This window comes from Zingiber officinale, chromosome 6B, assembly GCF_018446385.1.
Source record: "Zingiber officinale cultivar Zhangliang chromosome 6B, Zo_v1.1, whole genome shotgun sequence".
NCBI classification, from domain to species: domain Eukaryota; kingdom Viridiplantae; phylum Streptophyta; class Magnoliopsida; order Zingiberales; family Zingiberaceae; genus Zingiber; species Zingiber officinale.
This window is the reverse complement of record NC_055996.1, coordinates 136,178,163-136,191,623: the sequence shown is the minus strand read 5'-3', so window position 1 is coordinate 136,191,623 and position 13,461 is coordinate 136,178,163. Positions and strand designations below refer to the sequence as shown.

Genomic DNA, 13,461 nt, shown 5'->3' with positions numbered 1-13,461 from the left:
TTGAGCGGAATTTCATATTTTCCATTCTCATATTTATTAAAGGATTAAATATTTTTTATATTAATATTTTTTTCTCTTTCTCCATCCAACTTTCATCATTCAATAAAAAACATATTAGAATTAATATCATATTTTAAAAAATAAATTAAAATTTAAAAATTGATTAAATATCAATATAGTCTATCCCAAACATCATAAAAAGTAATAAATAGATTTCGAAAAAAGATAATTTAATTAGATATTATAGGTCAGGATATCGGTAATCTTTTTGTATGCTCTTCTATCGAATATCATATTCTTCATTGGGTTCAGGGAGAAATCGTCATTTCTATTTATCGGCCTGTTCACTATATATCATATTTTTCCTTGTGTTTGGGAGAAATGGTCACTTCCTATTTGTCGGCCTGTTCACCGTATATGACCAGCACTCCGTCAACCTGTTGGGGATTGTGGTCCGCCTGGCTGTCCAGTGCCACGTTCGCGTTCTTGGCTTCTCCTTGAATCCCATCGTCTTTGGAAGATCGAGCTCTCAGCGTCCTCCCTCTCTCCTTTGTCTTCCAGCGCATGCAGGGGTCTGCGGAGAAAGCATGAAATGTGTATTGATTAAGTTACTATTAGGGCAAAAATGAGCGCCCCATCCCTGTAAAATGATACAGATGTCCTTCAATGCGCTTTATACACACACAAAATTGTAACTGCTTCGACTAAATAGAAAACTGCATTGTAACAATTATAAGATTGAAATTATTCAGCTAAACAGTGAAATTAGGTGGTGTTTGATTCTCTCCTAGGAATCAAAATAAGAATGAGTATCATAGTATTGTGAAATGAGAATGAGTATGAACTTGGGTATCATTCTTAAAAATAATATTTGGTTAATTAAATATTTTCAATCGGAATGAATCTAAATTTACTTTTTTACCCTTAGAAAAAAATAAGAAAAAAAATTAGATTGAAGAGAAAGTTGAATGTGAGAGAAATATATGATGAGAGAGAGTGTGATGAGAAAAAATGAGGAGAGAAAACGTGATCGAAAAGATTGAAAAGAGAAAGTACGATGAGAGAGAAAGTGTGATGAGGGAAAATGAGATATTGAGAAGAAAAAGTATGATGAGAGAGAAAATGTGATGGGAAAAAATAAAGAGAGAGAAAGTGTGACCAGAGAAAATGAGGAGAGAGAGTGTGATGGAAGAGAATGAAGAGAGAGAAAGTATGATGAGAGAAAATGTAGAGAGAGTATAATAAGAGAGATTGAGGAGAGAGGAAGTATGATGAGAGAGAAAATATGATGAAAAAATGAGGAGAAAATGATAAGAGAGTGTGATGAGAAAATACAGAGAGAAAATGATAGAAAGTGTGTAATTAGAGAGAATGAGGAGAGAAAATGTGATGATAAAATGAGGAAAGAGAAAGTATGATGAAAAAATGAGGAAAGAATAAAGAGAGAAAAAAATGATGAGAGAGAATATAGAGAGAAAATAGTAAAGAATATGTGATGAGAGAGAATGAGAAGAGAGAAAGTATGATAAAAGAGAATAAGGAGAGAGTGAAATGAAAAAAAAATTGAACAAATATACTAAGAGTATTTTAATCCAAAATTTAATTCTCATTATCATTCCATCAAAACCCAAGGAAGGAGGTTGGTTTCATCCATATTCAAGTTTTTGGATTTCATTCCAAAATCTTGATTCCATTCCCATCAACCAAACATAAGGTTTAGGAATGAATCCATTCTCTCATTCCCAAACCTCTAAACCAAATTGATACAGATGTCCTCCAATGCGCTTTATACACACGCAGAACTATAACTGCTTCAACTAAATAGTAAATTGTATTGTAACAGTTATGGGACATATGAGTTTGGAACATATTGCAACAATTAGTGAAAATGATGAATCATTTGGAACATATGAGTTTCTCTTTTAATATTTTTCTTTTTGAGTAGTGCTACAGAGATGTTCGATGTAGAAGATATATCTTAAATAGAGTCCATTTCTAAATTATCTTATCAAGTTAGAAAAGAATTTTCATCAACTAGTTAGTTTTAAGGTTTAAGGTTTCTAAGCAACAATTTATCCTTGGAATTGTCACTTTTTCTCCCAATTAAAAAATCAACTCCTAATTCCGCTTGTGCATGGATTTCAATTAAAAAAATCAATCCCTAATTCCGCTTGTGCATGGATTTCAATTGTAATAACTGGTTCATAGCTGCTATAACTATTGTAGTTGTAACAACTATACAATTGTAGTTACTACAATATGAGAAAAAAACTTTAATAAAAAGGATTAAGTTATTTTGTAACTCTTAAAAAAGACATTTTTTGAATCTAATACGGTTATGAATCGAGAAACCAATCCTCTTATACATCTTTGAGTTTGTTTATGATAAACTACTCCAAGTCCGGGTCTAAAAACTAATCCGATATGAGATTTTCAATTGTGAAAATTCTTTATCAATACATTAACTAATCACTTATAGTTACAGTTATAACAACTATGATTCCATAACTGATATAATTGTTATAGTTGTAGTAACTATGTTCCGTCACTACTACAATTGTGTGACAGTTCAGTTGTAGCAACTACAAATTCGTAGATGCTACAACCTATCTATTTAGGTGGGAAAAGTTAGGAGAGAGATAATAATAAAAATAAGTCACTATTTTATAATGGAGAACAGTTGTATCATTTTAAAAGAGGGTGGGGTGCCCATTTGATAATAAATTAACATAAGACCTCCTTTGATGATTTGTTAAAAACCCTTTTTTATTTTTGCCCTTGCTATTACATATATAACACTCATATCTTATGCTTTATATATATAGTCTAAAATATTTTAATTACTAGCCACAGTGTTTGAATATGTTTTATTGGAATCTTGATAGAGATAATATTGTGAGATGCACGACATAAAATGTAAACTATTTCACAAGCAATGCTCCTAGGAAAAGGACAATCAAATCTTATGCGAGTCTATGTAGTTATAGAAAATAATTCTTAAGAATCAGCTCAAGTACTGCTCCTATAATGACTAAGTTGCCATAAACTTAAGTGGACCACCAAGCTTAGAGGTTAAGTTCAACACATAAAGGCTTATGATTAACAAGGATGTATCGTCAACTGACAACTAGTTGGGTTAAATGGTTGTGTTCTCCTATGCATAATGACTGTAATCCTATACATTATTTTAGTTGATGTCTAAATCCAAATTTGAAAGCTTCATCTACATCTTTCTCCAACTAACTGACTCAACTAAATCATATTCATTAACATGACTGATCAAGTGAATCATTCTTTATCTAGCTCAGCTAATCCATCGAAATTGGCCAGGTGCAAGTAAGTCATCTACTGGCTTTATCCAACTAACAATGATAGAGAGGCATGAAGACAATACAATCTTCAAGTGATGAAATATAAAAGGGTAACTTACAGCTTGTACTGATAATTTACATGATCAATGCAAAGCTTAGTGCATTCATCCTAAGTAAAGAATCTCACCCTAATGAATCTCCAAAGCTTAAATCCAAACATCAGGCAGATAAACAAGATTCTACTGATGAAAACAGAAAAACAACACAGAGTTAGCAAAGTTGGAACCTAGCTTGAATAGTAAAAAAATTAAACAGAACAGGAGGTAAAGTAAAAGGGGGTCACCAAATATCCAAGTATCAAAGAAAGCATGCATGGAAGATCTGCCTACACTTGGACCATTATTTGAAATAAGTAAATAACCAGATTGGTTGCCTGCAAGAGCCAACTCACAGTGCCAAAGTGAAGAAGATTTTTGAAAGAGAACATGCTTTCAGATGAATGAAAAGTACTTCAGCAGGCATCCATGGCAACTCTTTTGCTGCTTTTAGTTGCGATAGGTGCCTTCCCTGCCAGGATCCTTGACAGAATATCGGCTTGTTTTGTGTTCCCTTGTGCAATTAGGCTTTTGATTAACTCATCACAACCCTTCTTATCAACTACCCCTCCTTTAGCCTTGATTTTACACAGTATATTGTAGGCGGGCAGTGTCTTATCAGCAGCATAAAGCACGTCCAATACTCGGTCATAGCTCGAGAAATTTACATCATAGCCTCTCTCCAATGTGAATTCTGCCAGCTTTTGGACTTCAGTTGCCTTTTCACTATCACAAAGAACAGCCAACAAGCGATCGACATCAGGAATGCAGTCATTCATGGTCATGAGATTGATTCGACCAAGGGCTTCTTCAATATGACCCCTCATGAAAAGAGCTTCGAGAATCTTATGGGCCAAGTCCATATTCTCCTTCACTCCCTTCTCTATCATACTCTTCATCACCCTACTGGCAGTTTGAACTCGGCCATCTTCAAACAGAGCCGACATCACCGAGCGGAACAAGGTTGGACTGGGCAAGTGCCCCTGCTCCATCATGCTATCCAATGCTGTCCTGGCATCTGCTGGCTCATTCTTCTTCAAGAAGCTCTCAACGAGCAAGACATATGAATCAGCATCAGTTGGAACTCCACGACGTGTCATGATGGTAAGAATATCAGATGCCGATTCTAGCATAGCCTCCTTTGCATGTCCACGGATCAAGTTGTTGAAGGCAACCTTGTCATCAACACCTTTTTTCATCAGTTGCCTGAAGAAAGCCTCTGCCTTCTTTGTCTGTCCATGATCACACAAGTACTCGATCATAGGATTGTATGTAGGGGGCTCTAAAGCGGGATCCTGGGGATTCAACAATGCGCCATTCTGGAGCAGCTCATCAAGCAATGCTATCGCACTCTCATACTTTTCTCCCTTGCACAAACTCTCAATCAAAACACTATACTGTTGTGGATCCACAGAGAGATGTTTGAATCGGCTCATTTTCTGGTGCACATCTACTGCTCCCTCCAAGTCACCTGATTGGCAAAGGGAAGACACAAGCCTCAAGAATATCGACGGATCCTTTGGTGTCATTTGTAGCTCAACCATCTTATTCAGTGCTTCCCGAGCTTCCGCACCTCTCCCAACATCATCACAGAGCCCTGGCAAGAGAGCTGCAAATGTCTTCTCGCTGAGGCTCAGGCCTTTCTCGCCCATACTAGAGAATAACCGCAGACCGTCCTCCGCCCTACCAGATGAGACATAACCTTTGATCATAATGTTGTAGGAGATTGAATTCGGTGTGAAACCAGCAGCAGTGATTTCATCGAACACCTTCTCTGCAACATCCATCTTCTTCGCCCGCACCCAACCGTTGAGGATCGTGTTGTACGTGACGAGAGTCGGAGCAATGCCACGCTGCTTCATGTCATCAAAGAAGCGCTGGGCCGTCTCCATCTTGATGGAGACGCAAAAGCCCCAGAGGAGGATATTGTAGGTGGAGAGTGCCGGGGGGACGCCCTCCGCGAGCATGCCATTGAAGAATCTTTTGGCCATTGCCACGCGGCCAGTGCGAAGGATGGCTTTAAAGAAAGCGTCATAGGAGATAACCGTACGCGTGATTCCGAGCTCGGGGAGGCGGCGGAAGATCTTGACTGCCTCCTGGGGGATGCTGGCGCGACCGTAGCCATCGATGAGGGCGGCAAACATGTCCTCGGTGGGCGATACGAGGCGCTGGGGCATGTCGTCTAGGAGTATGCAGCGGGCGTGGTTGAGCATGGAGTTCTTGGTGAGAAAGGAGATGATCTCGCGGTAGGTCTCCGGGTCATGGCGGAATCCGGTCTTCTCGACCCACCGGAAGAAGCGAAGCGCGCGGTCCGGGTGCCCGGAACCGCGGAGGACGGCGAGGACGAGGGGCTGGTCGAAGGTGGGAGCGAGATTGCGGATGGAGTTCTGGAGGCGAGTAGTCCATGGCCGCTTGGACATCATGTAACAGATGGTCTCATGGAGCTTCTCATCCTTCCCCCCGGCGTTATCCCGGCGGCGCGAACGCGGTTCCTTGGAAGGAGGAGACGCGGCGTCGGAAGGGGCGGGATCTGCGGCGGTGGAGGAGGATGGAGGGGCGTCGGAGGAGAAAGCATGGTGAAAGAGGATGGAGGTGGGCGAGAGGGCGGCGAGGGTTAGGGTTTTAGTGGCGCGGTGGGCGGTGGCGGCGGAGTTGAGGGAGGAGTAGAGGAAGGCCATTGCCCTTCTAGTTGGTCTCGCCCTGCAAGAAGACACGACTAAAAGGTCTCGTTGCTCTCACACTCATTAACAAAATAATAATAATAATAATAACAGAAAAATCAAAATTATTTTATTTTCATTATTTTAAATATTAATTAAACAGATATAATTTAATCAAAATTAATTTAACTTAATCAAAATTAATCCAACATTATTTTTTAAAAAATATTTAAACATTAATATTCATTGTATTAGCACATTCCTTCTATTAATACATATTCGGATTGATTTTAACGTTAATATAGACTCATATTCATTTTTAAAATAAATTAAAAATAAATTTGGGATGATGGAGATAGTAGAGAAGATATTTTAGGAGTAATTTACTACGAATAATGTATGAAATAATTTATAGAAATATATAATTTTTCAAAATTTATTTAAATGTCCGTTTAGCCAATTGGAATTTATTATTTATATATATATATTTTATAAAATCTGATCTTCAAAGATGTTAGGAATTTATCATTTTTTGATTTTTTTTTTATTAAAAGCTGATACCGTTGGGAATTTCTCATTTTTGGATTTTCTTTTTATAAAATTCAGCTGGGAAGGTCTTATTTTTATTTTTCTGAATTTTTTTTTATAAAATTTATTTATTAACTACGTTGTTAATAGCCATGTGTTAGAACACTTACTCACCATCGTATAAATGTATTGTATGTTAGGATCGATTTATAGTTAGAGGAGAGGATGAATAGTTCGTCGTATCCATTGTCTTATTTCGTGATGATAATATATAGTGAAATAAAACACGAAACATATTTACAATACTAACACGAAGAATTTATTTGGTATCCACCTCAAGATGAGATGACTAATCCAATGATCCATACACACGAGCACTCTCCACTGAGAAAGAAACTATTTCTCGGTACTATCGAAAGTAGAGAAACCTTTTACAACACTCACACAAGCATACAATTCAATGCAAGAAGAAAAATACAAAGAATATAAATGAAAAACCTTCTTCTTGCTCTCTTGTTGCTTGTAGATGTCTCTTGAACTTTGGAAGTGCAACAACACTTGTCTTCAAGAGCTTCCAATAACTGATGGAGAGTAATCGAGGAAGTCATGTGAAGATCGGGATAATGTTTTCGAAGAAGAAAGCGTGCAACGACTTTATACTTGGAGCTTCTAGGACTCCCAATCGATTGAGCTGCTCTCAATCGATTGCCACGTCAGATCTTAGTGATCCCAACTGTCCAAAACTTGCAACCTGCGTAATGGTCATATCCCAATCGATCGGCTGATCTATTGGAGAGGCTTAAATCGTTCGGCTGATCGATTCAGAGCGCTTCTATGCTCCGCTGGAAAAGGCCTTAATCGATAGCCCGATCAATTCAGTCTTTCTCACGTCACGCGAGATTTCCAACCCCAATCGATTGGTGGTGCCCAATCGATTGGCTGATCGATTGAGGATGCTCTTGTGCTCGCGATTCAGGCTCCCAATCGATCGACCGATCGATTGGGCCAACCTTCACTCGCAACACACCTCCAATCGATCGACTGATTGATTGGACTACGGTTCAATCGATCGGTTGATCGATTGACCTCCCTTTGACTTGCTTAACTTAAGTTCAAAAGTTCCCAAATCCAACATCCGGTCAACCGTGACATGTTGGAACTCCTTATGCCTAACATCCGGTAAACCTTGACCTGCTGGGACTTCTTCACCAAATGTCTAGTCAATCTTTTAACTAACTTGGATTTTTCTCCTCGTGCCAAGTGATCGGTCAACCATGACCCAGTTGGACTTGTCGTCTCGTGCCAAGTGTCTGGTACTCTATGACCCGCTTGAACTTCCTTCCACCAGATGTCTGGTCATCCTTGACCCATCTAGATTTCCTTGTACTAAGTATCCAGACACCCCTTTGACCTACTTAGACTTCCCAACATCAGGTGTCCGGTCAACCTTAACCCACTTGGATTGCCACGTGCCTGACTTCACTCACCAGATCTTTCCATCTGCCTAGCTTCACTTACTAGGACTTTCACCTAGCTTCACTCACTAGGATTTTCATTTGGCTTCACTCACCAGGATTTTCCCACTGTCCGACTTCACTTATCGGGACTTTCTCCTAGCTTCACTCACTAGGATTTTCACCTGGCTTCACTGACCAGGATTTTCCCACTGCCCGGTTTCACTCACAGGGACTTTCACCTGCTTTGTTTCACTCACCAGGATTTTCACTTGCATGGCTTCACTCATCAGGACTTTCACCTAACTTCACTCACTAGGATTTCCCACTGTCCGGCTTCACTTATCGAGACTTTTACCTAGCTTCACTCACTAGGATTTTTAATCTGCCTGACTACACTCACTAGGACTTTTTTAGTTAAGTATCCAGTCAAACTTGACCTACTTGAATCTTTTTCACATCAGATTGATCAAACCTTGACTAAAGAAAAATTGTACCAACAATCTCTCCAATTAGATGGTTATACCTGTAATCTTTATATATTGTCAAATATTGAATAACACACATCAAAATTGAAGCTTGAGTCAAACCAAGCTTAATCAACTTGATTAACTCTGACTAAGAATATTGCACCAACATTATAAGAGCAAGATTCATATAATAATGTAATGTAAAAACGACATTCGAGAACTCCCGTAATAAATTAATGTAATAAAATTTTTCATAAAAAATTAATTTAATATTATATTTAATTAAGTTAAAAAGTTAAGAAATATATCTTTCACCCACGATATTTATAGAAGATTTTTGATTTGTGATCGTATCAATATTAAGATGGTAGAATAAAAAATATGACAGATTTGTCCCGAGATTACCGTGCAGCAGGCATTTAATTATTTTCTAAATATCCATAGTTTCTATGATTCCGAGTTACGATATATATTATAGAGATTTTTTAAAAAATAAAATTTGTAATTAAAAGATACTAGATTTTTAGGCTGCATTATTATAAGTACTTTCGATGTATCTGATCGCGTATGAAAAACTTTCGTGGCTCAACGTTAACCGCTTGATTAATCTTTGTTTTGTTTTTAATAATAAAAGGTCTCTTTTCTCTCTTTTATTAATTTTTTTTCCCGACATTTTGCGTCGTGGCATGACTTTTTTGGCACGCCGACGATTACCCGTGACAAGTTTTCAGCGTTGCCTCGAAGTTCGGAACCCATTAATTACCCGTACGATGATTCAAGAGAAAACGATAGAAAGGCGGGACCCCGGTTGACTTCCAATAGCGTGAGGTTAAAAATTTGGCGAGCCGGACTATCACGCCGTGCCTCTCACGACGAATGCACCTTTAAGTCACGACTTGAGTTACCAATCTTCCCGGTCACTGCGACCCATCCCATGCGAGTCGTTACTCAAGTGGCGACTTAAGCGGTTTCCAATGAAATTACATTATTGAATTATAAAATTTCTCGTGTCTTGCTTTTTCATTTTTTATGGTCTCCGGTCGATCGACTGCGGCTATCTCCTTCCTCCATCGAGCACGAATCGATCGATTCCCTTCGAACTGTGGAGCTCTGGTTAGGGTTTTCTCTCTCGCGATTGCTTCCTCACCGCCGGTGTCGGATCCCTTCGCTGAGTTCGGGAACAGATCTCGATCGTTGGAGGTTCCAGTCGCGAAATTCGGAGGCGGCAGCGGCGGCGAGAGATGAGCTGGTGGGATTCCGCCGAGCTGGCGCCTTGTATATTTCTTGGGTTCTTCTGATCTGGGGGTTGGCGGCGAGCGAGATGTTCGTGAGCCGGCCGACGGTGCACCCTGTGGAGGCGCCGCCCCTTACGGATGCGGCCGAGAACCCGCCCAGGGTGAGAATGAAGGAGGTGCAGGGGATGCCGGGGACGGCCGGAGGCCTCGCGCTTCGTCTCCTCCAGTTCGCGTTTGCGGCCGCGGCGCTCGGCGTCATGGTCTCCACCAACGATTTCCCTTCTGTAACCGCCTTCTGGTAACCATCGGCCTGCTGTTTATTTTTGGAAACCTAACTATTTCCCATCTTTCCTTATGCTGCACACTTACCATTTTTTTTCAAAGAATATCATTTTCTATATTAGTCAGTGTTTCGTTTCCTGACCTTTTGTAGACTGCTTGCTAAACTAAATACTATTTTGCATATGAGCATGCTATTAAAATTGAGGTTCAGTGGCAGGACAGATTAATCGAACATTGTATAATCGAAACCTAAGATCCGGTCAAATTAAACTATGTATATAACTAAAGTTTGAGTAGATTATATATTTATATAATCGAACATTCATCCGATCAGAGTAATTGGTAATTTTAACTAGATGTCGTATCAAGCCCATGATCCAAATGCAATATATATTTTTGGTTCTGATTGGTTCAGCATTGGATCAGATATTTATTGGATCAAGTTTTTTGATCATGCCTATTACACAAAAAACCTAGATATCTCATTCAATGTGATGCATAGCTATTCATAGTAGTTAGATAGTTAATATGTTAAGAGTTAATTAATTCTTTTAATTAGAATACAAGATTAGTAATCTCCTACGAAATATGTAGTTCCACTACATTTCAGTTCCTTGTCCACCAATATTTTATGTTTCAGGTGCATGAGATCTTCTAATATTAATATCATAACAAGAAGAGAAGAGAGTCTATTATCACTCATATCCAAATTTAAAATGTTCATATGAGGTTCATCAAAGTGAATTGGTCTAGATTGTAATATCTTAATGAATATCATAATTTAATATTCTATCCTTTTATCAAAAAGGCAGAGGAGAGTTTTTATGGTGCTGAAAGAGAATGTTTAAGATTTAATTGCCAAGTGCTTAGGCTTTCTAGTCGTAAGATAGAGAAGAACTATAGGAGTTGGACATGAAATGGCTACTATGCCCGTGCATCTTGTGAAAGATACTTCTGTGTTCTTCTTTATGTCTTTGTAATTTATCAGCCTCTTACCTCTTAGCATCCATTGTGATTACTTATCAGCCTCTTACCTCTATGTCTTTGTTGCTTCAGAGAGGTTGATTTCCATTTTATGGGTTGCTTGGTAAGGTTAACCATGTTGCTGTGCTTATGTTGTGTTAATATTTATTTTCATGCTTCATATGCATTCATATCAAGTATTGACCTGAACATAATCATGATTATTTTTTGAAGATTTGCACAAAGAATATATTTTGTTTAAATATGGAGCTTAGACTTCATTTTTGTTTATGATGGGAGCTCCTTTTCTTGGAGAAAAGAGAAAGAATTAAATCTATCAAACTGAGAAGTTCTTAAAGTATTCATATCTACCGATTTAAGTCTTCTTGCTGTATCCATCAGATTTATTTAGCTTAAACTTAGTAATCACTGTATGTACTAGGTCAAGCTGAGTATTTCTTAGATATAGTTTGATTACCATATATGGCCAAAAAAAATTCGGGGAGTTGAGGCAGGAATTTGAGTAAATTATGTTGAATTGGCCTGTTACAATGGCAATGTGGCATTTCAGAAGATAAAAAACTTGGAAACAACAGAGATCCGCTTGTATTACATTTTATTAATTGCTCTGAATGATTTTTATGTTCAAGTTGTGGGTATGAGATGATTCTGTGAGCAACGACAGTTAGGATAACAATTTTGTCTGCCTTTGTAGCTGTCATTTTGATCCATGGCTGATGTTTAGAATTTTGCTCTTCTGAAACAATCTTAGACTTGTGAATTTTACAAAACCAGAAATCATGTGTAAAGCAAGTTTTACCGAAAACAAATACATCATGATTCAATGCAATTAATTCTTCATCAGTTTCTCAAAAGAAATATCTGTGGGTTGTAAGTGTAGCACATCCAGCAGCTGGCTGTATAATTCAAGGTCATATGATCAAGCATAATAAAGTCATGTCTTATTCCTAGAGTTCATTAGATTGTAGATTTGTTCTGTCCCCCAGTTGTATGTGAATTATCTCCTAGTTGTTCTTAGTGAGCATTATCAAATTACAGTTTTAGATTTAGTAAGTATTATGTTGATAAGCCAGCAATGTTTATTTTTGTTGATGAGTTTATCTGATTAATAAAGTCATCTTGCCCTTAAACTATGGTATTGCATTTGTTACTTAACTTGGATTTGGTTACCATCCTCTTCAATCAAATTCGATAAGCCCTTAATGAAAAAACTAAAAGAAGTGGGCATTAGTATTTTGCTTGTTAATTCAGTGCAACCAGGAATGAAACATTTCCTGATACTAAATCTTCCATTATTTTCGTGTTACTTTTACCAGTGAAAACCAGGACTTTCGACAATCTAATGCTTGGTTAGTTGGCTGCTCAAAGAAGCCATTTAGTATAAAAAGTTGCTAATATATATTTTTTTATGTACAACATAGCGACATATTGCACGCTTTGTCTGAAATATATGTGACGATGCCTGTACAAGAGGCAGTAATATCTTTTCATACATTGCACAGCTATCTTGTCTCAGTGGCCATCCTACAGAGCCTATGGAGTATCTCCTTGGCCATGCTGGACATATATGCTATTCTCGTAAAACGCTCCTTGCAGAACCCTAAAGCTCTCTGTTTCTTTACTATCGGAGATGGGGTAAGGAAATTTGTCAACAGCTGAATTTCCATTCACAGTTTATTTCTTTACTATGCCACGATACTTCCCTAGAAGCAGATTTGTCTTTAGAGGTTAAGCCGGGAATCATTTACTCCATCTTCAGCGGAGTTGCTTGATTTTTCTTACCTTTTTGTTTGGCTAATATTTTGATCTCTCTGTAGATCACATCCACACTGACATTCGCTGCAGCTTGTGCATCTGCCGGCATTACGGTCCTGATTGGTAATGATCTAAACATATGCTCACAGAACCACTGCACGAGCTTTGAGACCGCCACAGCAATGGCCTTCATCAGTTGGTTTGCAGTCTCTCCATCATTCCTCTTGAACTTTTGGTCATTGGCATCTAGATGAAGAATGAGAATGAGAATGACTGAAGTATCTCTTTTTTTTGTTTATCGTCTATGATCAAATTGCCAATTGCTATCATTTGTATAGTATGACTCGACTCCGACAGGACTGATTGAATATATGAGTTTGGTGTACTCTTCAGACGGTTGCTCCAGGGGTGTTCACAATATTGCATCTCAACAATGTACCTCGAGTGTGCTTTTTGAAATTGGTTAAGGTTGTGTTGCCTGTCTGTACTCTCTTTGTCGGTGATGATTCTTTTCGATATTGCCATCATCGTGTGGTTCATCGATAGAACGTGTTCTAAGTTTTAAGTTGTGCAACAGCAATAGTGTAGTGTATCAATCAATGTTAGCTATAAAAAGGCAAGTTGTGTTATGAAACCACCTAAGATTTATGGTGTTAGATTCAGTGTTATTAGTTATTTTTAGAGAAT

General features: G+C 38.3%; 2 protein-coding genes across 5 annotated transcripts; one reads left to right on the top strand and one right to left on the bottom strand.

Annotated features, from left to right (window-relative positions):
• Positions 1-302: 302 nt before the first annotated feature.
• LOC121989757 (pentatricopeptide repeat-containing protein At2g37230-like) lies at positions 303-6,145 on the bottom strand. Of its 4 annotated transcripts, none has more exons than XM_042543984.1 (3): positions 3,655-6,145; positions 3,499-3,553; positions 303-574 (listed from the first exon to the last, which is right to left on the bottom strand). In XM_042543984.1, the coding sequence occupies exon 1, from the start codon at positions 6,082-6,084 to the stop codon at positions 3,823-3,825; it is 2,262 nt and encodes a 753-aa protein (XP_042399918.1). In that variant the 5' UTR covers positions 6,085-6,145; the 3' UTR covers positions 303-574; positions 3,499-3,553; positions 3,655-3,822. The 4 variants fall into 4 exon arrangements, with proteins under 4 accessions (XP_042399918.1, XP_042399919.1, XP_042399920.1 ...); XM_042543985.1 differs by having other exon boundaries at positions 3,499-3,550; XM_042543986.1 differs by having other exon boundaries at positions 3,763-6,145.
• A 3,388-nt stretch (positions 6,146-9,533) lies between these two features.
• LOC121989755 (CASP-like protein 5A1) lies at positions 9,534-13,416 on the top strand. Its single transcript, XM_042543977.1, has 3 exons — positions 9,534-10,051; positions 12,522-12,654; positions 12,837-13,416. Exons 1-3 carry the CDS (start codon positions 9,840-9,842, stop codon positions 13,026-13,028), a joined length of 537 nt encoding a protein of 178 aa, XP_042399911.1. The 5' UTR covers positions 9,534-9,839; the 3' UTR covers positions 13,029-13,416.
• Positions 13,417-13,461: the final 45 nt, after the last annotated feature.